Below are 26,181 nucleotides of genomic sequence, written 5' to 3'. Positions count from 1 at the left end.
TTTAATTCCTAGGTGTTTGATCCACTTTGTTGCGTTTTGTGCATGGTGAGAGATAGGGGTTTAATTTCATTTTGTTGCATATGTATTTCCAGTTTTCCCAGCACCATTTGTTGAAGGTTATCTTTTCTCCAATATATGTTTTTGAAGCTTTTGTCTAATAGAAGATAACAGTAATTATGTGGATTTGTCTCTGAGTCCTCTATTCTGTACCATTGATCTACAAGTCTATTTTGGTGCCAATACCATGTTGTTTTTGTTACTATTGCTTGTAGTATAGTTTAAGTTCTGGTATAGTGATGACATCTGCTTCACTCTTACTGCTAAGGATTGCTTTAGCTATTCTGGGTCTGTTATTTTTACAGATGAATTTCATGACTGCTTTTTCTATTTCTATGAGGAATGTCATTGGGATTTTGATTGGAATTGCATTAAATATGTATAATACTTTTGGTAGGATGGTCATTTTGACAATATTTGATAGTATGGTCATATTTGACAATAATTCTGCCTATTCAAGAACAAGGCAGATCTTTCATCTTCTATGGTCTTATTTAATTTCTTCTTTAGTGTTTTGTAGTTTTCCATGTAGAGGTTTTTTACCTCTAAATTGATTCCCAAGTACTTTATTTTTTGTTTGAGGCTATTGTAAATGGGGTAGTTTATCGTTTCCCTTTCAGAAGTTTTATCACTAATGTAAAGAAATGCTTTTAATTAATGGGTGTTGATTTTATATCCTGCGACTTTGTTGAATTCATTTACTAGTTATAAAAGTTTTATGGTGGAATTTTTTTGGTCTTCTAGGTATAGAATCATATCATCAGGCAAATAGTTATAATTTGAATTCATCTTTTCCTGTCATTATCACTTTAATTTCTTTCATCTGTCTAATTGTACTGGCCAGTGTTTCAAGAACTATGTTAAATAGAAGTGGTAAAAGAGGGCATCCCTGTCTCATTCCAGTTTTTAGAGAGAATTCTTTCAATTTTTTCATTTAAAATGATGTTGGCCTGGGGCTTAGCATAGATAGCTTTTATGATGTTGAGGTATGTTCCTACTATCCCTAGTTTTTCTAGTGTTTTGAACATGAAGGGGTGCTGTATTTTGTCAAATGCTTTTTCTAAATCTATTGAGATGATCATATGATTCTTATCTTTAAGCCTATTGATGTGATGAATTACATTTATTGATTTCCGTATGTTGAACCAATCCTTGCATCCCTAGGATGAACCCCAGTTGATCATGATTCACTGTCTTTTGATGTTTTTGTATTTGATTTGCCAGAATTTTATTGAGAATTTTTGCATCAATATTCATTAGAGATATTGGTCTGAAGTTTTCTTTTCTTCTTTTTCTTTTTGATATGTCTTTGCCTGCTTTTGGAATCAGGGTGATATTGATCTCATAGAATAAGTTTGGAAGTGCTATCTCTTTTTCTGTTTCATAAAATAATTTGAGGAGTATTGTTATTAGTTCTTCTTTAAAGGTCTTATAACTCAGCTGTGTATCCATCCAGTCCTGGGGTTTTCTTGGTTGGCAGTCTTCTGATGACATCTTATATTTTATTGCTTGAAACTGATCTGTTTAAATTGTGTATATCATCCTGATTCAATTTTGGCAAATCATATGACTCTAGAAATATGTTAATGTCTTTGATATTTTCTATTTTATTGGAGTACAAGTTTTCAAAATAATTATCTTCTGAATTTCTGTAGTGTCTGTTGTGATATTTTCTTTTTCATCACATATATCAGTAATTTGAGTTTTTATGCATGGCTAAGGGTTTGTCAATTTTATTTATTTTTTCAAAGAACCAATTTTGTGTTTTGTCAATTTTTTCCAACTCTTCCTTTTGTTTCAATTTAATCTCTGGTTTTAATTATTTCTTTTCTTCTACTGCTTTTGGTGTTTATTTGTTCTTCTTTTTCTAGGGCTTTGAGATGTAATGTTAAATCATTTATTTGTTGACTTTTTTTTCTTTTAATAAATGAAGTCCATGCAATAAATTTTCCTCTATAGTATTGCCTTCATTGTGTCCCAGAGATTTTAATATATTGTATCAGTGTTCTCATTAACCTCTAAGAATTTTTAATCTCCTCCTTGATGTCCTTTGCAACCCATTGTTCATTTAGTAGCATATTATTTAGTCTCCAGGTTTTGGAGTAGCTTTTATTTTTTATTTTATCATTAATTTCTCATTTCATTACATTATGATGTGATATAATGTAGGATAGTATCTATACTTTTTTGTATTTGCTAAATTTGCTTTGTGGCATAACATATGGTCTAATTTGGATAAGGATCCATGTGCTGCTGAGAAGAAAGCGTATTCTTTCATTGAAGGATGAAATATTCTATATATGTCTGTTAAGTCTAAGTTATTGGTTGTATTATTTAGTTCCATAATTGCTTTTTTCAGTTTTTTTTCCTTTGGTAGATCTATCCAGTGTGAAAGAGGTATGTTAAAGTCACCCAGAATTATTGTGTTATGGTCTATTTGGCTCTTGAACTTGAGAAGAATTTGTCTGACAACATAGATGCTCCATCGCTTAGGGCATAAATACTTATAATTGTTATGTCTTGTTGGTGTATGGTTCCCTTGATCAGTATGAAGTGTTAATCCCTCTTGATTAACTTTAGCTTGTTGTCTACTTTATTTAGGATGGTGATGTAAACCCTTGCTTGCTTCTGCAGCCCATATGAGTGGTTTGATTTTTCCCAACCTTTCATCTTCGGTCTGTGGATGTCTTTTTATATGAGTCTCTTGGAGGAAACATATTTTGGGGCTTTTTAAAAAAAATCCAATCTGTCAGCCTACCTCTTTTGATTGTTGAGTTTCATCCATTAACCTTCAGGGTTATTAATGAGACATGATTTGTATACCCAGTCATTTCTGTTTATTTTTTGTGCTTGACTTGGTATCTCCTTTGTTTTATTTTTCCTTTAGTGTAATACCTTCCTCTGCTGATTTTTATTGTTGTTTTTCATTTTCTCTTAATGGAATATTTTGCCGAGTATGTTCTGTAGTGCAGGCTTTTGAGTTGTAAATTATTTAACTTTTGTTTATCATGGAAGTTTTTTATTTCATCATCAAATCTAAAGCTTAATTTTGCTGGATATAAGATTCTTGGTTGGCATCCATTTTCTTTCAGAGCTTAATAATGTTGTTCCAAGATCTCTTGGCTTTGAGGGTCTTGGTTGAAAAATCTGCTGAGATACAAATTGGTCTTTCCCTATATGTAATCTGATTTCTCTCTCTTGTGGCCATTAAGACTCAATCCTTATTCTGTATGCTAGGCATTTTCATTATAATGCTCCTTGGTGTAGATCTGTTGTAATTTTGTAAATTTGGGTTCCTCTTGTATTTGATTTTCCAATTCATTCTTCGTGTTTGGGAAATTTTCTGATATGATCTCACTGAAGAGATTGTGCATTCCTTTGGTTTGAAACTCTTTGCCTTCCTTTATCCCAATAACTCTTATATTTGGTCTTTTTATGTTATTCCATAATTCTTGCATCTTCTGATCATGGTTTCTTTTCATCTTCACTGTGTGGGACAACTTTATTTTCCAGATTGTATATTTTGTCTTATCTGATTTCTGTCTTCCAAGTGATTTAGTCTATGGTGATGCTTTCTATTGAATTTTTTTATTTGGTTTATTGTTTCCTTTAATTCAAGGATTTCTGATTTTTTTTCAGAATCTCTATCTCTTCCTTGAAGTAATCTTTTGCTACCTGTATTTGCTCCTTTGTCTCTTTGCTGATGTGATCAATGGCTGCCCATATTTGCTCCCATATCTTTTTATTGGTGACCTTAATGGTTGTCTTTATTTGTGATCTTATCTCTTTGATGGAGTAATCAATTTTTGCCTGTAGTTGCTCATTAAGTCATTCTTTAATTCACAGATCATTTTAATTATGAACATTCTGATCTCCTTCTCTGACATTTCATCAACTGCATTGCCCATAGGTTCTGTTATTTTAGTGTCCTGGTTTGTTTGGGGCACTTTCCTCCCTTGTTTTCTCATGTTGTCTATGTGTCTTCCTTTCTTGAAGTGTGGATCTGAGGTACTACAGTTTCCCTATAATCTTGTAGTATCTGTGCAGATTATCTGTACCTCACTTTGGTGTTGGGTTTCCAGACCCTGCCAGTGTCCCACGATGGATGCTACTGCAACTAAAGGTAGTGGCAACAGTAGAGGAGGTAATTGAGATTGCAGTGGAAGTGCTCCAAGATGGATGCAATGTCTGTTTCAGAGATGGGGTTGAAGGGGTGGGCTTTACACTGGCTTTGGGACTTCTGTTCCTAGAGAAGCTGCTTCTAGGCCTTGTCTGTAGTCACAAGGTAGAGGCTACTGCATGGTAGAGGCTACTGCATGGCAAAGGCTATGGCAATGGATGCAGTGTCCCAAGATGGAAATGGGTTAGGCCTGGGCTCCCAGATTGGGGAGGTAGTCTTGGGCCTGAGTCTGAGCTCCAGCAGGGTTCTCTGGTGTCATGATGGCCCAGGGTAGGCCCTGCACAGGTTGGTGGAGGCAGATCTGGGCCGGGCCTGAGCTCTGATGGGGCATAAAATTAAAGAGAAAGCAGAAAAAGATACAGAAAACCAATGAAATCAAACAGTTTGAGAATGTTTTAGTGAGGTTTTTCCTAACCAGAACAATTGTAGAGGAGAAAACGTTTATTGGGGGCCTCATGGTTTCTATGGTCTCAGTCCATAGAAAGCAGACTCTATTCCTAGGGACTCGAGATGAGGCTGGACATCATAGTGGAAGAGTGTGGTAGAGGGAAGCAGCTTACATTATGTTCAGAAAACAGAGAGAGAAGAATCTCCCCTGACAAACACAAATTTATACCTAAAGCCACACCCCTAAGGCCTCATTTCCTCCATCCACACCCTACCTCCCTCAGTTACCAGTCAATTAATCCCATCAGGTGACTAACTCACTGATTGGATTAAGGCTGTTGTGACCCAATTGTTTCCTCTCTGAACCTTCTTGCACTGTCTCACATATGAGACACCTTTTTGGCAACACCTTATATTGAAACCATAACAGAGATCAATAAATGATAAACTTACCTAATTTCCATATAAAAATGTTGATTTTATGAAACTAGAGAATAAAACAGGCTAAGGAAGTTGGGAAGATGGGGAATGGAGACTGGCAGGTGCAGCTGGGTAGTAGGAATCACTTTTAACTTTTTATTTATTTATTTAGAATAATTGTAGTTGATAATTACATTCCTTCAAAACAGTAAGTTCTCAAAACAAAGAAATAATAACTATCTGAGGTAACAGCTATGCCATTACCTTAATCAGATCATTACACCTTTTACATATATATTGAAATTTCACAGTGTACTCCATAATAGGTACACTTACTGTGTCGTTTAAAAGTAAAATAAATTTAAAAAAGAGAAAACAATTTACAACTTCATCAAAATATCTGAAATACAGATAAATCTGAAATGAAGAAAATGAAAATATCTATTCACTAAAAACTATAAAATACTACTGAAAAGATTAAAGCAACCTATGTAAATTGAAAGACAGACTTTGGGAATCAAAAGATTCCTTATTATGAGGTTAATTCTCCTTAATCTGTTTCCCAGAAAGCCGCTAGGCTTTCTGTTTGTTTGTTTGTTTTTAATGACAAGCTGATTCTATAATTCACTTAGAACGCTAGGAATATGTCTCAGTAGTAGATTAATCCAGAATAGTCAAAATAACTCTGAAAACCAAAAACAAAATAAAAGGGATAGGAAGGCTTATTTTTTGTATTATAAATTGATAGAAATCAAAACAGTATAATACTTGTATAAAGAAAGCCAATTAGATCTATGCAATACAACAGAGAATACAGAATTCTACCCAGACATAAATAGGCAACATATTTTTGATACAGGCACAGTTACAATGCAGGGGAGAAAAGACAGTTTTCAACATATGGTGCTGGAACAACTAGATATTCATATCCAAAAAGAAACTTGGCACCATATATACAAATAAACTTAAAATGGGTCACAGGTCTAAAAGTTAGGCCTAAAACTATAAAACATCTAGAAGAAAGCATAGAAGAAAATATCTTGTACTAGACATAGTTTTTTTTAGATAAGACACAAAAACTAAAAACCATAATTGAACAAATACATAAATTGGGCTCCATCAAAATTTTAAAAAGTGCTCTTCAGAAGATACTATAAAGAGGATAAAAAAATCAAGCACAAACTAGGGAAAGAAACATTTGCCAGAAAAAAAAATAGCTGAAAAAGAAAGTGGTATCCTGAGTATATAATGAGCTTTTAAAACTCAACAGATAGCACACAAACCAATTTTTTAAAATGGCAAAAGATTTGAAAAGATAGTTCACCAAAGAAGATACACAAAAGGAAAATAAGAATGTGGAAAGATATGAACATCAATAATCATTAGTATAATGTATATTAAAACCATATTGATACACATAATAGCCACCTATTAGAACACCTAAAATTACAAAAAGAAAAAAGAAAACAAAGTTGACTATACTATGTATTTGTGAAGAAAGGGAGGAATTTGACCTGTCACATACTAGACTTCTGTGGGTGATAGATTTGTTAACCATCTTAATTATGGTGATTAAACCTATTTCTTATACATATGTCAAAACTTATCATATTGAACACTACACATGTGCAATTCATTATGTATCTATAATACCTTACTAGGACTATTGAAAACAGAAAGCTCTTTTGCAAGAACAAACATCTGAGCATGTAATGACTGGACCACACAGAGAAGGATACAGCAAGAGAATTTAGATCTTTTAAATGTAGAGTAATGAGAAGTGATAATTGTGTTAAGTAAGCAGTTAAAACAATTAGATCTGGATTTAAAAACATGTATAATAATAGGTGCAGAGTGGATCAGGGTTGAAGATGTGGTACAGCAGTGTGAAACAGTTCTAAGGATGTTGCAGTATTTCAGACAATGGTAACCTGATCTGATGATGGCGAAGGCACAGGGAAGCAGCAGAGCCTTCAGAAACACTGAGAGTGCTATTCCCACTGGGCAAAAGTGCATGGGGAATTTTCATAGCTCTTTGGCTGACACTGTTCAGTACTTCTCATTCTATTTTCCTATAAAGCACATTTCTGACATGAATAGTTCTCTAACAGATCAGTGTTTTATGGTGTTGTGATAAGAACGTGTGCATACATTACTATATCTAAATGAAAGGCCTTACATTTTGCAATAGTCCTACCTTTGCACTCCATTCTGTGTTGTTCAATTAGCAGCAAAATATTCTCATAATTATGGTAATGCAACTCAAAATCCTCTGAAGCTGTTTCAGATGACTGAGTTACATCATCAAGGTCATCCATAGCATTCATTTGCTTGTTTTTTACCTATGAAAATAATACTATTTCAAAATGTTCCCCAAATATATATACCATATATTAATTGTACAGGATAATTATTCAGCTTTTTTATAATAGGCAGAAGCATAGGTACTTAAAAAATTTTTTTGGGGGTCAATAGGATACCTTTATCAATAGTTACTGTTTCTTAATAGCTTTTGCCAAAGAAAATGTCCTTAAATAGCAAAAGATTCTCCAAGTTTTTCATTTTATTTTTTTATAAGATTTTTAAATTTATATTTTTATAATATATCATTTTGCCTTTAAAAATATACATTTTCAACAAAATGCTATTTCTTACAATACCTTGTTCTTTTTATTAGATATTTTCTTTTTGGACCTAAAAAGACACAAAATCTTTTCAGGTAAATATTAAATATGTAAAATACCAAGAATATCTAAAACTATTGTCTTTTGACATAAAATCTCTGTATTTGTAATGTATTCATAAGTTTATAGGCTATTTAAAATAAAAATAATTTTTACAAGGAGGATTCAACTATAAACAGAAAATATGAAATTAAGGAACAATGAATAATATTATTAATATAGTAAAGAATTAAATTTAAATCAAACTTTTGAGAGTTTAAGCAAAAGGAAAAACATGTAACTTTCAATATTTGATAGAAATATCATTTTTGTTGTTGCTACTACTACAGAAGAAGCAACAAAAACATGTTTCTCATATGTATAAGAAACAGGTTTAATCACCATAGTTTTCAATAAGAACACAGTTTTTCAGGCAGGAAAACCTATTTAGAAAATTATACTTAAGTCCTTATATGAAGAAGGCTTTTTCTAATAATGATAGAGAGGAATTATTAGCTTTTTCAGGACATACTATGCAATTACTATAAACTGTGCGTGTGTTAAACTCATTTTAATTCTCACAATTCTGGGGAAGGTAACATTGGTATTTTATAAAGGAAAAAAAAAACTAGGTAAAGATCAAGTAACTTGCCCAAGCCCATAGAACTAGATCCAGAATTAAAACCCAGGAATTCTGGCTCCACAACATGTTTCAAAAAACACTAAGAAAGTAATATTTATCTTTCAGTGTTTTTAAGTGATATAATGGCAGATGAATCCATTTTATCATTAACAACAAGTAATAATTTCTGAATCTTGCAAATGCTTTTTTTGAAATAAAAATGCTTAGGCAATTTTGGAAACATACTTTCAATAAACTAAAGATTTATTTTTTCCTGAAGAAATTCACCAACAGCATGCATTCAACAAATATTTATTGAGCACACAATACATGCCAATGACACCACTGACGCACGGAAACGAGGCTTTTATACTTTTGGACCCTACAACCTAACAGTAATCATCCGGGCAAGACTGTCACTGTAATGAAACAAAATTATCCCTTTTCCCTGCCCCACATCTAAACAACTATTAAACCGATAACAACTGATAATCAGAGCTACTCAAGAGGACACTGTCAAAGGCACGAGGCTGTGTATGCCACTCAGGGTTCATTCCAGCCCATTTTATTTTATTTTTTTCTCAGAGACCCCTGGGCGGGTTTCTCACCAGGTCCTTGGCTTTCCGCGAAGCTGGAGCCCGGGCATCCGGGCATCCGCGGTTCTGGCGGTTTGGGCGTCTGAGCGCGTGCGCCAAGGAGCCCCGCAGCACGCGACCTGGAGGACGTTGCAGTCGCCTTGCCAAGGCGTCTAGGCAGGTCGGTGACCCGCGCCCTGCGGTTGTTGTTGCCGCCCTGGGACGGGACACAGAGGCCCGGCCTTTCTTTTCAGCACAAATGTCGGTTTGTAAAGGGTGGCGCCGGCGTCTGAGGGGTTTGCTGGCTTCCTTCCTCAAGGAAATCTAGGAAGCTCGCAATTTCAAACTTTATCTTAGACAGTTTCCCGTTTTAGAATCAGCCTCGCCGAAGTAAAACTACCAGTAACCCAGACTTGCAACCGCCTTTGCAGGTATTCGCCCGGGAGGGGAGCGGCGGTGAGGCCCTTTCCCCAGCCACAGAAGGTTTTCATTGGCTGCAAGGGAGGAACGTGGGTACTTTCTCCCCTAGTTTTCCTGCCGCGTGAAGCAGTTAGCAGCTGTGCTGATCTTCTCCCCTCCCCATCTCTTCTTCCTCTCTTGAAGCAGGGGGCACTTTACCGTTAAACTATATCCCCATATATATATATATATATATATATATTTTTAATGTTGAGACCGGTTCTCTCAATTGGTGAAGCTGGACTCAAATTTGCGATACTCCTGCCAAAGCCTACCCAGTCCCTGGGATTACAGTGTATGGGCTTAGTCGTTTTTAAATGATGGAAGATCTAAGGCAAATCACCTATTTCCCTAAACAGTGCTTCTTGATCCATCCATCCATCCATCCCTCCCTCCCTCCTTTCTTTCTTCCTTCCTTCCTTCCTTCCTTCCTTCCTTCCTTCCTTCCTTCCTTCCTTCCTTCCTTCCTTCCTTCCTTCTTTCCTTCCTTCCTGTCTTCCTTCCTTCTTTCCTTCTTTCTTTCTTTCCTGTTTGATTAAAGGGTTTGAAATGAATATACAATTAATCCTGAAAGGTAAGACCACAAAATATTTGTGGTAATGGTGGAAAGTGATCAATAAACTTGGGCAAGTTAATGGTGATAAAAAATCTACCTTTTAAGGTTGTTAGAAGGACTAAATGGGGCTAAATGTAATAAATATGTAAAATTCTTATTTTCTTGCTAATACACCTCATGTTACTGTTTATTGTATTTATGTGAACTTCATGGGTGCATTTTTTAGACTGTATTCTTTTGCACCAAGCAAATGTTATATTCTTTTCTTACTGGTTTCTTGAAGCAGATCACATCTTACATCTCTGCCTTCCTGCCTGTAATCAGGCATACATAAAAAATTTTGTACAAATCTGAAGCAAGTTGCTCCATTTGTTAAAACTCCTTCCTTGTTTACTCAAAGATATTATCTGAACATTTTACTCTCTACCAGAAAACTTTCCATTGGATCATTTCATCAGCGTCTGTATGTGTGAGGGATGGATGCTGTAACAAAGTGGGTCTAACTTGGTGGCTTGAAACAGAAGTTTATCATCTCATAGTTCTGGAGGCTAGAAGTCCCAAATCAAGGTGTTGGCAGGGTTGGTTCCTACTGGAGGTGTTTAGGGAGACTGCATCCAAAACTTCTCTCTTAGCTTCTAGTGATGGTTGGCAATCCTTGCTGTCCTTTGGCTTCTAAACACATCACTCCAATATCTGCCTTAGTCTTCACATGCATTCTTTTACATGTGTGTCTGGGTCCATGTTTTTTCTTTGGATATTAGTAAAGTCACTGGATTAGGGCCCATTTTAATCTCATGAGCCCATTTTAACTTGATTACATCTGCAAAGACCCTCTTCCCACACACAGGTTCCGGAATTGGGATGTGAATTTAGTTTTTGGAAGGACACAATTCAACTCCAACAGCATACAAATATTCTTATATTTTAAAAAATCCCCTCCCTTTGACTACGTATTTCCTCCCTCTAGTAAGAAACTGTTTACCCCTTTTTATAGTAAATTTTCTTTAGAGTTTGTATATTCACAATCCATAGTCAATTATTTTCATTTTACCTTTCTCAGCATTTGACATAGTTCATCACTCATTCTTGTGTGATGTTTTCTTTTTTTTTAAATAATTTTATTGTTTTATTGGTTGTTCACAACATTACAAAGCTCTTGACATATCATATTTCATATATTAGATTCAAGTGGGTTATAAACTCCCAATTTTACCCCAAATGCAGATTGCAGAATCACGTTGGTTACACATCCACAATTTTACACAATGCCCTATTAGTAATTGTTGTATTCTACTACCTTTCCTATCCCCTACTATCCCCCCTCCCCTCCCCTCCCATCTTCTCTCTCTACCCCATATATTGTAATTCATTTCTCTCCTTGTTTATTTTCCCATTCCCCTCACAACCTCTTATATGTAATTTTGTATAGCGATGAGGGTCTCCCTTCATTTCCATGCAATTTCCCTTTTCTCTCCCTTTCCCTCCCATCTCATGTCTCTGTTTAATGTTAATCTTTTCTTCCTGCTCTTCCTCCCTGCTTTGTTCATAGTTGCTCTCATTATATCAAAGAAGACATTTGGTATTTGTTTTTTAGGGATTGGCTAGCTTCACTAAGCATAATCTGCTCTAGTGCCATCCATTTCCCTGCAAATTCTATGATTTTGTCATTTTTTATTGCTGCATAGTACTCCATTGTGTATAGATGCCACATTTTTTTTTATCCATTCATCTATTGAAGGGCATCTGGGTTGGTTCCACAGTCTAGCTATTGTGAATTGTGCTGCTATGAACATCGATGTGGCAGTATCCCTGTAGCATGCTCTTTTAAGGTCTTCAGGGAATAGTCCGAGAAGGGCAATAGCAGGGTCAAATGGTGGTTCCATTCCCAGCTTTCCCAGGAATCTCCAAACTGCTTTCCAAATTGGCCGCACCAATGTGCAATCCCACCAGCAATGTACAAGTGTACCCTTTTCTCCACATCCTCGCCAGCACTTGTTGTTGTTTGACTTCACAGTGGCTGCCAATCTTACTGGAGTGAGATGGTATCTAAGGGTGGTTTTGATTTGCATTTCTCTGACAGCTAGAGATGGTGAGCATTTTTTCATGTACTTGTTGATTGATTGTATATCCTCCTCTGAGAAGTGTCTGTTCAGGTCCTTGGCCCATTTATTGATTGGGTTATTTGTTATCTTATTGTCTAATTTTTTGAGTTCTTTGTATACTCTGGATATTAGGGCTCTATCTGAAGTGTGAGGAGTAAAAATTTGTTCCCAGGATGTAGGCTCCCTATTTACCTCTCTTATTGTTTCTCTTGCTGAGAAAAAACTTTTTAGTTTAAGTAAGTCCCATTTGTTGATTCTTGTTATTAACTCTTGTGCTATGGGTGTCCTATTAAGGAGTTTGGAGCCCGACTCCACAATATGTAGATCAGAGCCAACTTTTTCTTCTATCAGACGCAGAGTCTCTGATTTGATATCAAGCTCCTTGATCCATTTTGAGTTAACTTTTGTGCATGGTGAGAGAAAGGGATTCAGTTTCATTTTGTTGCATATGGATTTCCACTTTTCCCAACACCGTTTGTTGAAGATGCTAACCTTCCTCCATTGCATGCTTTTAGCCCCTTTATCAAATATAAGATAGTTGTAACTTTGTCGATTAGTCTCTGTGTCCTCTATTGTATACCATTGGTCCACCCGTCTGTTTTGGTACCAGTACCATGCTGTTTTTGTCACTATTGCTCTGTAATATAGTTTGAAATCTGGTATCGCTATACCGCCTGATTCACACTTCCTGCTTAGAATTGCTTTTGCTATTCTGGGTCTTTTATTTTTCCATATGAATTTCATGATTGCTTTATCTATTTCTACAAGAAATGCCTTTGGGATTTTGATTGGCATTGCATTAAACCTATAGAGAACTTTTGGTAATATCACCATTTTGATAATGTTAGTTCTGCCTATCCATGAAGAGGGTATATTTTTCCATCTTCTAAGATCTTCTACTTCTCTCTTTAGGGTTCTGTAGTTTTCATTGTATAAATCTTTCACCTCTTTTGTTAGGTTGATTCCCAAGTATTTTATTTTTTTTGAGGGTATTGTGAATGGAGTGTTTTTCCTCATTTCTGTTTCAGAAGTTTTGTCGCTGATATACAGAAATGCCTTTGATTTATGTGTGTTGATTTTATATCCTGCCACTTTGCTGAATTCCTTCACTTCGCTTTCAACATATCCCCTCTTAGTTTTACATTATGGATAGTGGGCTACTCATTTTAAATACTGTTTCAGGTCCTCCTGTCTCTGACTTTGTTTTTGATGGAATTTCTTTGGCGATATAATTCCTTTAACACTTTTTGATGCATTACAATTATATAAGTTTAACTTTAGTTTCTGCATCATTTTTCTTATAACATTAATTTTACTTGAAGCATTAAGTCACAATTAGTCTGAGAAATATTTAAAAGTTGGGATGGAAGCCTGTGACTTAAATTTTATAAAGCACACATTTGGTATTGTCATCAACAATTTTCAAAAGAGCATTGTGTTCTTCCTTCAAATGAATTTTTGTGGGACATTGTCATCAAATATCTTTCCTAACTCACATTTGACTACATTTAAAACTTATTTGGCAGCTTTGTTTTTAACTAACTATACTGTGTCGTTGGGTAGTAATAAAGCAGTTGTAGTTTTTAGATGAAGTAAAAGTTTTCAGTGAAGTCAAGGTATTTCTTGCTGTATTATTCACAATCCAGCAAGTATGAGCAAGTTGTATAAAATGTTTAGAATTTTTCTTTTTGAGAATTTTCTGTTAAGGCATGTATCTCTGGCTCCATTTGTGTGTGTTGGAGGAGTGGGTAAGCATGTGTATTTTAAAAACATTTCTTTGTAAATCATGTGCATGATCCTTTAACAGTGTTCTCTACTGGTTAAAATACAAAAAAAGTTCACATGCAGAAATACAAATATTTCCAAATATTTTGAAAATCCACAATTATATCAAAAATTATTATTTTTTTATATTAGGGATTGCATCAAAATTCTTGAGAAACAGTAAGATTTTTAAAAACCTTATTCAAAGTGATTTAATTAATTTTTAGATGATAAGAAATATTTTATTCAGGTATACTGCAATAGATACCAAAACTATTGCAGTAAGGGAGAGATCAGGCTCAATTCTGAATTTTTATAAACAAAATGACTTAATTTATAACATTAGTAATTCCTATCATTGGTTTTGTGTTTTATTCCCTACAATAGCCTGTTATTTGGTGTTGATATTTTACATAGATATGCTGATAGAATTCCATGATCTTTTATTATGATTTTTGCCAAATGAAATCTTTTTATTGTCAGATTCTTCAAATTTTTGGGAGATCCTCTCAATACTAGATACTGACTTTACAAAATTTGAATTTAAAATGTTTAGTATGTTATCAACAAAGGCAGGTCTATATTTTCTCATTTCCTTCTAGAGGAAGCTTGTAGTCCTTGAAATCTCTTGGCTTGCCCATATAACACTCCAATCTCTGCCTGTTCCCACATGGCTTTTTTTAAAAGTAGTGAAACTAGTCATTTGATTTAGGACCCACCAGTGTTCAGTAAGACTTCAGCTTGGTTATATATGAAACAACCAGTTTTCAAATAATGTCACATTTATAGCATTAGGGATAGGACTCAAAACATCTTTTTGGGAGACATAGTTCAAGGACCACTAGGTCTAGCTTCCATGTGGTGAGAGTCAAGTAGCAGAACTGATGTCTATTTCAATTTGCCCTTCTATTCACAGTTTAATGTTCATTAGGAGGAGCCATTATTCTGGGATTTGTAATCAGTTTTGGAGGGAGAGAGGAGTAGAAGAATGAAAGTCAAGGGTCTATCCGGTCTATACTTCTTTATCTCAGAGTAATGATGTATATTAGGGGCATGAGTTAGATTAATATGGGGAAAAGGTAAGAACAGAACTTGATTTTTTTCTAAATATATTTCTTCACTATTGCCTCTGCCTTCTTTCCTCTTGCATTCTCATTCCAAACAGCACACAAGTGCTCCACTTTTTCAGTTTTTTAAAAACATATTGTTTGTTGTTAGGAACATTTTCTTCTCCATTTTGTAATTTCTCTGGAGTTGGTTTTGGGATTTGCCATTTTCATATGAATTGATAATTCTTCCGTCATTTAAATTCTGAAATATTTTAATTTATTTGCCCCCACGTGAATAAAATACAAAATACTATAAAGTGTATAGATAAAAATGTCAACACTCTGAAAGCGAATAGTACAGGAAAGAAACATGATTTGTAGCAAAATTGATCTATGATGAAATTTTAAACTTAATACTAACTATCTTTATGATTCGTAGCTGTTAACTAACTTCCTTGAGTTCAGTTTAATTAGATGTAAAATTGGAAGAGTGATATATATATAAATATATATATATATGGTATATTTTAGTTTAAACATGATGAAGCTTTTACTGTTATGGTTATTACACTTAGGTTTAAATAACTACTTTTTGTAAATTAGATACACTGATAACTATGTTCTTTTTTCATTGCTTTATTTAAATAATTATAACTCAGAAGAGTCAAAAGTGTAATTGTAGTTCCTAGAAGTTGCTTGATGTATTCTGAACAAATTGCTAAAATATCAGACCAATAGAAACATATGATTTGATTAGAATGACTCTGTTTTTTTTGATTAATTAAATGATGTACAGATTTCTCTGAATGTCTTAATGTTTTATTCTCAGGGAGAAATTAAATTTTTCATCTACAATTTGGAAGCTAAATTGATAACAAAATGAAGTCAGCAATCAATCTGTCATCCAATAGTAACAAATTAGCAAGTGCTCCAGAAATGTCTCAGAAAAAAGGACAACTTAATTTACCATTGTTACCTAATCGAAAAGAAAAACATGGTGCAAAATCAGTACGTGATAAAATTGAACCAATGGTTCTAAGATCTCCACCAACAGGAGAATCCGTTGTACGGTATGCTTTGCCCATTCCATCAAGTAAGACAAAGGAGTTAATAGCAGAAGATGAAATGATCAGGAAGATTACCAAACATCTGAAGGTGGTAAGACACTTGCTGGTTCCCATGTTGGGAAGTCCCTATAATGACTCCTGGGTTTGGTGATTTTCTAGGAGGATGCATAGAACTCACCATAGTTATACTGTTGGTAAGATTTATTACAGCAGACACATGAAGGGAAATCTAGAGGCAACCTGGTCCAAGCTTACAAGAATCCTCTCCCTTTGGAATCATGCAGAACATGTTTAATTTCTCAATGAATTGTGACAACACAGGTGAAATGTCTGCCAGGGAAAATCATTAGAAATTCAGTGCCCAGAGTTTTATTGGGTGTGGTCACTTACGTGTCTTATGTCTAGCATGTACCAAAAATTCCAATCAGACAAGAAAATCAGGTGTGCAGCATAAATCATTGTTTGTACAAACAGTTTAGGGATAGGAGCCACTCATTAGTGAACAGTAGGAAGCTTTCTGAAATTCACCTTATCTAATGCTAGGCTAAGGCCACCTTTGCAAGCGGGAATTCATAACAACACACTTTTGAGTCTCATGTCTGCTATGTTAAGTCTTCTCTGCACTTCAAAACTAGTTCATAGTGTTGGAAAAGTAGCCCTTGTTCTCTGAGATTTTTTTTTTGGTATAATGATTCAGAATTGAATTGTAAAAGTATCAAATATATGTGAGAATAATGAGGGAGAATACAATATAGTTTGTCAAACTTCCACAATACTAGTTCAAAGTTTGAAGTGTTAGCATAGAGAAATTCCTCTAAATCTTTATTGATTTCTGTCTCCACATTTCTATTTTCTTACTCCCTTCAGAGAAGAAAGTCAAAACATACTTTGAAGAAAACCCTACTTAATGCTTCAACCATCATGTATGTACACATCCTTTATCTTTCAGATGTTTATCAACACAGAAATGGTAGCCAGGGCATCTCTCCATTGCTAGGGAGTAAAATCAAGGACTATTCCTTATGGCTTGATGATATGTGATGGCTTGATGATATGATCTTGAAGATATATGATGGGGCATGGAATGGAAAGTTTAAGATTATAACACTGGCAGAAATGTCTTAAACTTTAAAAGATCCTGGCATTATTGGCTTTACATTTACGTTTTACATTTAATATAATTAATTTTAAAGTATTTAATTTAGATTGTATTTTTTCATAGGTTGTTTCTAATTTAGAAGAATCCTATGGATCTAGTGTTGAAGATGGAGAAAAACCAGTAGCAAAGCCTGGGGAGAAAGAATTATCTTTATCTGTAAGTATATAACCCTAATGTAGAGAAATTAACACTGAAAAGTGATAAGGTTTTCTTTTTGCATCCACATATGTTCTCAGAATGAATTCCCTATGCATGAAAACAATAGTTTTGGAAAATTTGACAGAAGTGTACTAGTTTTTTTCATCCCCTGTCAACCCTTATCTTAAAGTTTAATTAAGGTATATTTATATCTTGAGTCTACTTTTAATAATAATGCTTCTCCTATTTAATTTTTAAGGATGGACTTGGTGTCAGTTTGAGATACATGTTTTGTATCAAAATATTGAGAAAGTACTGGAAAGGTGTTTCTATCTTGCTAAAAAAAGAATAAAGGAGGTTATTGAGTTTTAACAAATATGTTCATTCTGAATATTGGAATAATTCAACTATTAAGATAATTATATGGTTTTTTCTCCTTCAGCTTATTGATGAGTTATTTTACATATTTTTTAACATTCAACCATACTTCACTACACTTGATACATGGAGTAATACTTTTTAATTATATAATTAGTTTTATTAGGGATTGAGTTTGATTCTGTGTAATGATATACTTGAGTCTTTCAACCATGAATTTAGTTTTTCTCTCCATTTATGTAGGTCTTGTTTGATTTCTTTCACCAGCAAAAAATTGTATCCTTTAGATACTGTAGATGATTTCTTTAATTATACATTGATATTTTATGTTTTTTGAAATAATTATAAATGGCATTTAATTTTATTTCCATGTTTTGTATGAGTGTATATACATGATTGATTTTTATATGTTGCTTTTGCATCTGATTTTGTATCTTGCAACTTTGTTCAATATACATTTACATTCTAGAAGTTTTCTATAGATTACTTGGAATTTTCTGTATAGATAATTATGTCATATTCAAAGGAGAGTTTTACTTCATTCCTTCTTTGCAATCTGAATGCTTTTTATTTTCTTAGCTTGACTTCTGGTGCTAGCAGTGGTTTCCAGTATTGCATCAAATGTAGTAAGAGGAGATATCCTTGCTGCATTCTACTGCTAGCTTTTTCAGACAGGGTAAAAGAGAAGTTTCTGGGTTGGCCCCACCAACATAACACTGTTATGTTGTGGGCTGCCATCTGTATCTACCAGAGAGATGGTAAAAATTTGCTCTCCATTCAACCCTACTGACAATACCTTGAGGAAAATGAAATGCCAGTTTTTACTGCCACACTGTTTTTCAGACCTGCTGACATTCAGGAGTGGTGGTGAAGAATGCTTTTTGGTATTTGACTCAGATAAGTATTGTCAGAAAGGTTTGTATAATGCTGGAGAACTCTGTGTTTCAATTTGGACAATATACCTTAGACTATCTTCAAGTTCAATCCATTTTATACTGTCTGATTGGCTGTTAAGCTCCATCTGATAATTTTTTATTTTAAATATTATAATTTTCATATCTAGGATTACCTTTTGGTTTCTTTGAAGATATTGTTACATCTCTTCTGCTATTTTCTACACCTCTTTACCTATTCTATTTTTCTTTCCTGGAAAACGCTTTTTATCAATAATAGATTTTAAAATTTCCTTGATTTCTAATTCTAATGTCTAGGTCATCAGAGTGTTTTCTTATACTGTTTTTTCTTTTGATTATGGATTACATTTTTCCTGGTTTTCATATATTTTATATATTTTTGTATTGAATTCTGAGCATTATAATATTCTGAACATTGGGAGTGGAGATATAATTTATTTTCTGGAGAATGCTTATTCTTTTCTTTGGCATTTAGACTGAAGAGTTAACCATTTACACTCTCCTAAGAATTGAATTGAGCTGGAACCATTAACTTTTAATTTAATTGATTCTCATTTGATTTCTATAATCTACAACCTTTCCTTTTTGTTGCTTTCCTGGAAGGATTGATTTCTTTGATATTGCCAGTGTTTGAGCTGGCAGGAGTTTGGAATTCAATTTTAAATAGGTTTGGTTACATTTTGGTTAAATCTGGCAGAGCTTCAAATGTGACCATCACAAGAATATACAGAGTAGAATTTCTCTTCTTTTAATTTTTTCTTTTTTTGTCGTTTATAGTCACTACTATAATCAAAATCTGAAACATTTCCATTATCTCAAAAAGCTTCACTATGCCTCTTTGTGTTCAGTTCTTTCCTCCTATCTTGATTCCAGTCATTGGTCCTTCAAATAGTTCTGCTTTTTTGAGAATTTCATATTTATAGAATCACATAGTATGTAGACTTGCTTATTCAGCTTTTCCCCCTTATTACGTACGTCTTGGAGATTTATTTATGTTGTTGTATTCACATATCAGTAGTTTGTTCCTTTTATTTTGAAGAGTGCTACATTGCATGCCATACCACTATTTGTTTATCTACCTACCAGTTAATAAACAATTTGTATTGTTGAATCCAGTAGCTATTTTGGCTATTATGAATGAAACTCTATGAACATTTGTATATAATTCTTTTGGAGAACATATGTTTTATTAAGAGTTCAATTAGAAAAAAATAGAAAAAAGAGTTCAATTAATAGTTTATACTGTAAGTGTATGTTTAACTTTGTGAACAATTTCTGAACTGTTTCCTAAGAGGGCAGTATCATTTTGAGTTGCTAAGAGCCTGTATGATAGTTCCAGTGGTACCACATTGTTACCAAACTTGATGTGGTCAGTCCTTTTAATTTTGGTCATTCCCAGTGGATATATAGATATCCTTTTCTGCCATCTTCTTAGAAAAATTCAAACATGGAGGGATCCAGTGGGAGAAACCTTGTTGGGTTGAATTTATATTGTTGAATCCAGTAGCTATTTTGCATTTGGTACTTTTTCTCATTCCTGTTCATCTATCAGGCTGACTGACTGTCAAAGGCTCAGTTGATTTTTCTTCATTGCTTCAAATTCTGTTTGTCAATGCCATGTTTGGTTTTAGACTGAATACATTGGGTCAACTACCATCCTATATCTACTATGCCCCCATTAGGTATGGATATGGCTTTGGTTCTTTGTTCATTTATAAAGAGCTTGTTCTGTGGAATTCAGTTCTTGTCTTTTCAATATCCTCAAGGAAAAACATGAAGATTATTCTTTTTCTTTTCATGGTATCAACACTGGAGTGAAGACCTTTTGTGTCTTCTTACATCCTAATTTTAAGTGGCACTTTTGACTGCTTTATAGCACTACTGGATGTTTTTGACAATAATTTACTTTTGTTTCTTTGGACTGATTGGGACACATGACTACCATTATTGGTAAATGAGGCTAAAAATTTATCATCATTATTATCATTTTATGTATGTATTACCATGCCCAATAAAGTTAAATTTCTATTAGTAAGGAAGAAAGGAAGAGTTGATAGACCATTATAGTCTGAATTATTATATAATCTACTTCTCACAACATCTACTATTGTCATTATTCTCGATTATTTCAGTGTTCATGCAGAAGAGCTTTCCAAATAATTTAGCCTTTTATTCCATTGAATTTCTTCCCCCCAGTGATTGTATCTTCTATCCAACTACTGAGAAGTAGCATTCTCTAATCCTTGTCATTATTAGTGTTTTATAATTAGAATTTCAATCATCTATCTATAGCCACTACCTCCTATCTTTCTTACTTAGTACATGTAATATTCTGAGTCCAGAAATTCTTTGATTTCACTGGGAGCTGTAATCTGTTGGTTCTACTCCCATTTTATTGGCCTTCTGTCCTCTTACCCAGCTTTAATTGCATGATTCATTATTATTAACACTTCTTTTCACATGTATTTAACCCTCTTGCCCTGTCTTGTCTCCTTTTTAGATGTTGTTTGGTTAAACTGCAAACTTAGTGAGACTGATCTCCATCTTCTGTGTTTGTGCACTTGAAATATGAGTGTATGGAAAATCTTAAAGTATGCTGGTGGTCTTGCTTTATATTTTTGATTAGTAACTCTAATCTGTGCATTTCCCACTCTCTTGGATGATTATTTCAGTTTTTTTCTCTTTGAGTATGTTTAAAATGTAATGTTCAAGGAATATACCATTCATGGAGAACCATTCTGTGAGAATCTTAACTGTATTTGCATTTAATACTTGTTTATCATGGGTCAGTTTTCTGATTTATAAATCACTGTTCTACTACAAAAGCTTAAATTGTGGTGATGTGTTAATCTGTAACTATTTTCTTCCTCAAAGTTTTCTGTTGCTTAGTAGGTAAAAATGAAGACTACAGTTTTTTTCTAAGTGTACTTTTAGTCAAAAGTTGTAGTTCACATAAATTTTTTTTTTAAATTGTGTGATTTTGGTGATTAAACTCAGAGCTTTGTCCATGCTAGGTAAGCATTCTACCACTGAGGTACAGTCCTAGTGTCATATTCACTCTCGAACAGAAAGAGATATTTTTTCTTTTTTTTCTTTCTTTTTTATTGGTTGTTCAAAACATTACAAAGCTCATGATATATCATCTTTCATGCATTTGACTCAATTGGGTTATGAACTCCCATTTTTACCCCAAATACAAATTGCAGAATCACATCGATTACACACTCACGTTTTTACATAATGGCATATTAGTGACTATTGTATTCTGCTGCCTTTCCTATCCCCTTACTATCCCCCTACCCCTCCCTTCCCATCTTCCCTCTCTACCTCATCTGCTGTTGTTCAATTCTCTCCCTGTTTCCCCGCCCTTTCCCCTCAATGTTTGTGTAACATTGAGGGTCTCCTACCATTTCCATATGCTTTCCCTTCTCTCTCCCCTTCTCTCCCCCCACTCGTCTTTGTTTAATGTTAATCTTTTCTTCATGCTCTTCCTCCCTGTTCTGTTCTTAGTTGATCTCTTTATATCAAAGAAGACATTTGGCATTTGTTTTTTAAGGATTGGCTAGCTTCGCTTAGCATAATCTGTTCTAATGCCATCCATTTCCCTGCAAATTCTATGATTTTGTCACTTTTTAGTGCTGCATAATACTCCATTGTGTATGGATGCCATTTTTTTTTATCCATTCATCTATTGAAGGGCATCTAGGTTGGTTCCACAGTCTAGCTATTGTGAATTGTGCCATTATGATCATTGATGTGGCAGTATCCCTATAGTACTCTCAGGGAATAGTCCGAGAAGGGCGATAGCTGGGTCAAATGGTGGATCCATTCCCAACTTTCCCAGGAATCTCCATACTGCTTTCCAAATTGGCCTCACCAATTTGCAGTCCCACCAGCAGTGTACAAGTGTACCCTTTTCCCCACATCCTCGCCAACACTTATTGTTGTTTGACTTCATAATGGCTGCCAATCAGAAAGAGATATTTTTAAGTTATACACACAGTGGTTACATTTTTTAGACCACCTGAAATTTCAGGAGAGTAAGGCTGGGCTGTTGGATTTTCTGCAGATGTGTAGAGGAGAATGAGAAGAGGAGAATCAGTGTGTCATTAATGGACCAATTCCCAGATTGTACTTTCTTCCACATTTTCTTTCTGGGAAAATTTGCATTTGAAGCATGGTTTCTTGCCTTACATGTTTGAAGGACTATAAGTTACATAAAAATTGAAATATTTTCAAAATATAGTTATATATACTAAGAAAAGTATGCAAATGGATTATGAAAAATAAAAGTAACTTTCTGTTTTGTTATTTTTCTGAAAGGTTGGGGATGATATGAGTTCATTCTTGGTAAATTGTTCACAGTTTGCAGTTCAGCTAGAAGAAGCAGTTAAAGAAGAACATGATGTATGTATTCTGTATAAACTGCAAAATGTAAAATATTAAAACTTTCATTGGTTGGTGAAAATCGAATGTGATATACATTTAGCAATATTAGCCTAGATTCAATATGAGTTATAAAAGGCATTGGAAAGCATTATTTATTTTCCTTTATTTTTCACACAGACATTTATATATCTGAATTTTTCTTTTATGTAATAAATTGAGTTATTTGTATTTTCAAATGTAATATATTTTATTTTACTTTGTAAAAATAATATGCTATGAAACTATTTTCTTGATACTCAGTAGATTCATTATTAGTATATAGAAAAGCTATTAATTTTTATGTTATTTTTTACCTGCTACTTTGCTGAATTTATCAGCTTTAGAAATCTTCTGGTGCAGTTCTTTTATATGTTTGTTTTATTTTCTGAGAACAAGATCATATCATCTGCCAACAGTGATGGCTTATTTTTTCCTGCTTGCATCCCTTTTATTTCATTCTCTTGCCTAATTGCTCTGGCTAAAATTTCAAGTACTATATTGAAAAGGTATGGTGAAAGTAGATATTCTTGTCTTGTTTCTGGTATAAGGGGAAATGACTTTGGTTTCTCCTCAGTATGATTTTGTTTTTTGGGTTTGCCATATATGTAGCCTGTATAATGCTTATGTAAGTTCCTTCTATCCCTAGTTTCTTCAGGATTTTTATCATGAGTAGGTATTGAATTTTGTCAAAGCCTTTTTCTGCTTCTGTTGAGATGATTATTTGGTTTATGTTATTGGCTGTATTTATGTAGTGTATTTTTTTTAGACAATTCCGTCTTTTAACTGAGGAGTTGAGACCGTTTACATACAGTATCATTATACACAGGTATTTATAATCTTGCCATTTTGATTTATTTCTGATGTTTTTATTCTATCCTTATTCTCATTTGTTTACCTAGAGGCTGCATGACTTCTGAGTGTCTCTGGGCATGGAGGTAGTGACAATACAAGTTGTCTCTGTGCTGGTTTGGAGAACTATATATTTAATCTTTCCCTCTACCCCCCAATCTAACAGAGTTCTACCTCACAAACTGCACAGAATTCAGGGTCTGATGCTTCTTCATACAAACTTCATTCTGCCTACCTATAGTACAAATGTAGATGACTTCAGTGGTTCCATTGTATGCCTGGGCTCCTAGGAGCTCTCTGGAGGCCCTGAGGGAAAGGGCCTATATTATCTGTGGCCCAGCAGCCTTATTTATCCTTGGCCCTGGTGCCAGGGCCTATGAGCTCCTTAGTGAATCCTCTTGATAGATTTCTCCAACCTGGGGGCAAATTAAATTCTGTTGGGCTGTGGCATGTGTAGAAATGTACTACACTTGGACAGTTTCAGTGCCCCACCTCCTCTTTGACTGCTTTGCTCCATTCCCTTGCTGGTGGTGGGGCTTAGGAAATTTTGACTCATATTGATCCCACTACATAAGTTAATTAGATGCCTGGCTTAAAGGCATTTCCCATGAAAATATTTGCTGGTATCTCTAGGTGGGACAAAACTATGTAAATGTAATCATTTTAGAGCTGCCAGTTTGGGAATTGTATTTATAAAATGACTGCCTGCTCCAATTCACCAACAAACTGAGAAAAAGAACACTTTTCATGCATCAGCACACTTTGCAGCTTCTGCTCCAGCTAAATTTGGTGTGCATTTCATTTCTACCAGTGTTTCTGAGGCAAAGGTGTTAGCTTTGCCTGTGTTTCTTTGTTTTTCACACCTTCCCCAGATTTTTCCTGACATTGCAGGTGCAGGTTTGGGATTGATGAATTCTTTCTTGCTTTCTGTTTTAGTAACCATAGTCTTAAGTCTCTGCTTATCTATAATTGTCCTTCATTGTGTACTCTTTGTCACTCACCTTGCTGCATAGCTATTCTCTGATTGTTTTGATTCCAATTTCTGCTGTATTTGCCTGCTGCAGCAGAAAAAGTAGGATTTGCAACCTGCAACTCCACCATCTATAAGCTCCTATATCATGGTTTTCAATGACATTTATCAACTTTAAAATTTATAGACATTTTAATAAATTATCTTACTTATTGTAAACATTGTGGTAACATGTTTTTTGTACACATATCATTGGTTCTTTAGTTATATTTTTTGTAGGAATTTTTAGGATTGCTATGTTGTTATGTTTTGTTATGTGTTAAAAAAATTATGGGCCAGGTGTGATGGAGCATGCCTGTAATCCCAGTCGAGGCTGGAGGATGACAAGTTCAAAGTCTGGTTTAGCAACTTAGTAAGGCCCTAAGCAATTTAGCAAGACTCTTGTCTCTAAATTAAAAAAAAAAAATCTAGGGATGTGGCTCAGTGGTTCAGTGCCTCTGGGTTCAATCTCTGGTATCAAAAAAAAAATTATGGGAAGTCATTGTTTTTGTTTTTGGCTGAATTTCTGCATCAGGCCAAAACAGACCAGAGCAAACCAAACTAGAATGCAACCATTTGTTGTGGGTACTATGTAATCAAATTGAACTTTAAAATTAGCCAGCTTAAAAATAGAACAGGAGATTTACACAACCATTTAAGAGATCCAAACAACGAGTAAAGGCTAAACAAAGGTAAAAATCAATAATTCTTTCTATGAAAGGTGAGGTAAATTTGTGCTACCCTAAAATTGGAGTTACCCTTAAGTTGGAGAGTACCAGCAGGCAAATACAGAGAATCACAACTTACAGGAGCAGAAACTAATTAGCAAAACCCTCCCCAAACATGAAATATAATTGGTGATTCTCATTGTGGAAAACATTAGGGGTACCCATTATCAATGGACACCCACACTTTTAGGAATTTTATCTCTAGGAATTCTACCAGATTCTTACCTGAATGACAGAGATAATTCCGCTTGAACTTCTGACAGAAGAGAGAGAAAGAAACCTCTTTGAAATTTTCTTTCATTTCAGTTTCATTGATTTTAGCTCTAATTTTAATTATTTCCTGTCTTCTTCTGCTTTTGGTATTGATTTGTTCCTTTTTTAGGACTTCATTGATTTATGCCCTATTATTTGTTTTCTTTTGGTTACTTCATATTTTTTTGCTCTCTAGGTGGAAGCTTAGATTTTTAAATTTTAGGTTTTTCTTTTTTAAAAAATATGTACATTCAATGCTTGCATAAGTAGTTTTCCATCGTGGTAATGAAGTTCCTAAGATAACTAATTATAAAGGGGAATGGTTTATTTTGAGTCATATTTTTAGAGGTTCCCATTTATGATTGATTGTCCCCCATTGTTTTAGGCGTATAGCAAGAATATATGGGTAGAGCAAACCACTTACA

General features: G+C 34.3%; 2 protein-coding genes across 2 annotated transcripts in view; one reads left to right on the top strand and one right to left on the bottom strand.

Moving 5' to 3' along the window:
- Positions 1-9,059, bottom strand: part of LOC106145063 (ankyrin repeat domain-containing protein 26) — a 29,804-nt gene extending 20,745 nt beyond the window's left edge. Inside the window, exon 1 of the mRNA XM_078023432.1 lies at positions 8,938-9,059. Coding sequence (XP_077879558.1) covers positions 8,938-8,983 — 46 coding nt within the window. The 5' untranslated portion in view covers positions 8,984-9,059. The remainder of the gene's footprint in view (positions 1-8,937) is intronic.
- A 143-nt stretch (positions 9,060-9,202) lies between these two features.
- Ccdc7 (coiled-coil domain containing 7) overlaps positions 9,203-26,181 on the top strand; it is a 233,702-nt gene continuing 216,723 nt past the window's right edge. The window contains exons 1-4 of the mRNA XM_078023431.1: positions 9,203-9,335; positions 15,664-15,992; positions 17,124-17,216; positions 22,814-22,897. Of these exons, the coding sequence (XP_077879557.1) occupies positions 15,714-15,992; positions 17,124-17,216; positions 22,814-22,897 (456 nt within the window). The 5' untranslated portion in view covers positions 9,203-9,335; positions 15,664-15,713. The remainder of the gene's footprint in view (positions 9,336-15,663; positions 15,993-17,123; positions 17,217-22,813; positions 22,898-26,181) is intronic.

The sequence above is a fragment of the Ictidomys tridecemlineatus genome, chromosome 10 (genome assembly GCF_052094955.1).
Source record: "Ictidomys tridecemlineatus isolate mIctTri1 chromosome 10, mIctTri1.hap1, whole genome shotgun sequence".
Taxonomy (NCBI): Eukaryota; Metazoa; Chordata; class Mammalia; order Rodentia; family Sciuridae; genus Ictidomys; species Ictidomys tridecemlineatus.
Note: the sequence above shows the minus strand (reverse complement) of the source record. Positions and strands in the feature narration are given on the sequence as shown.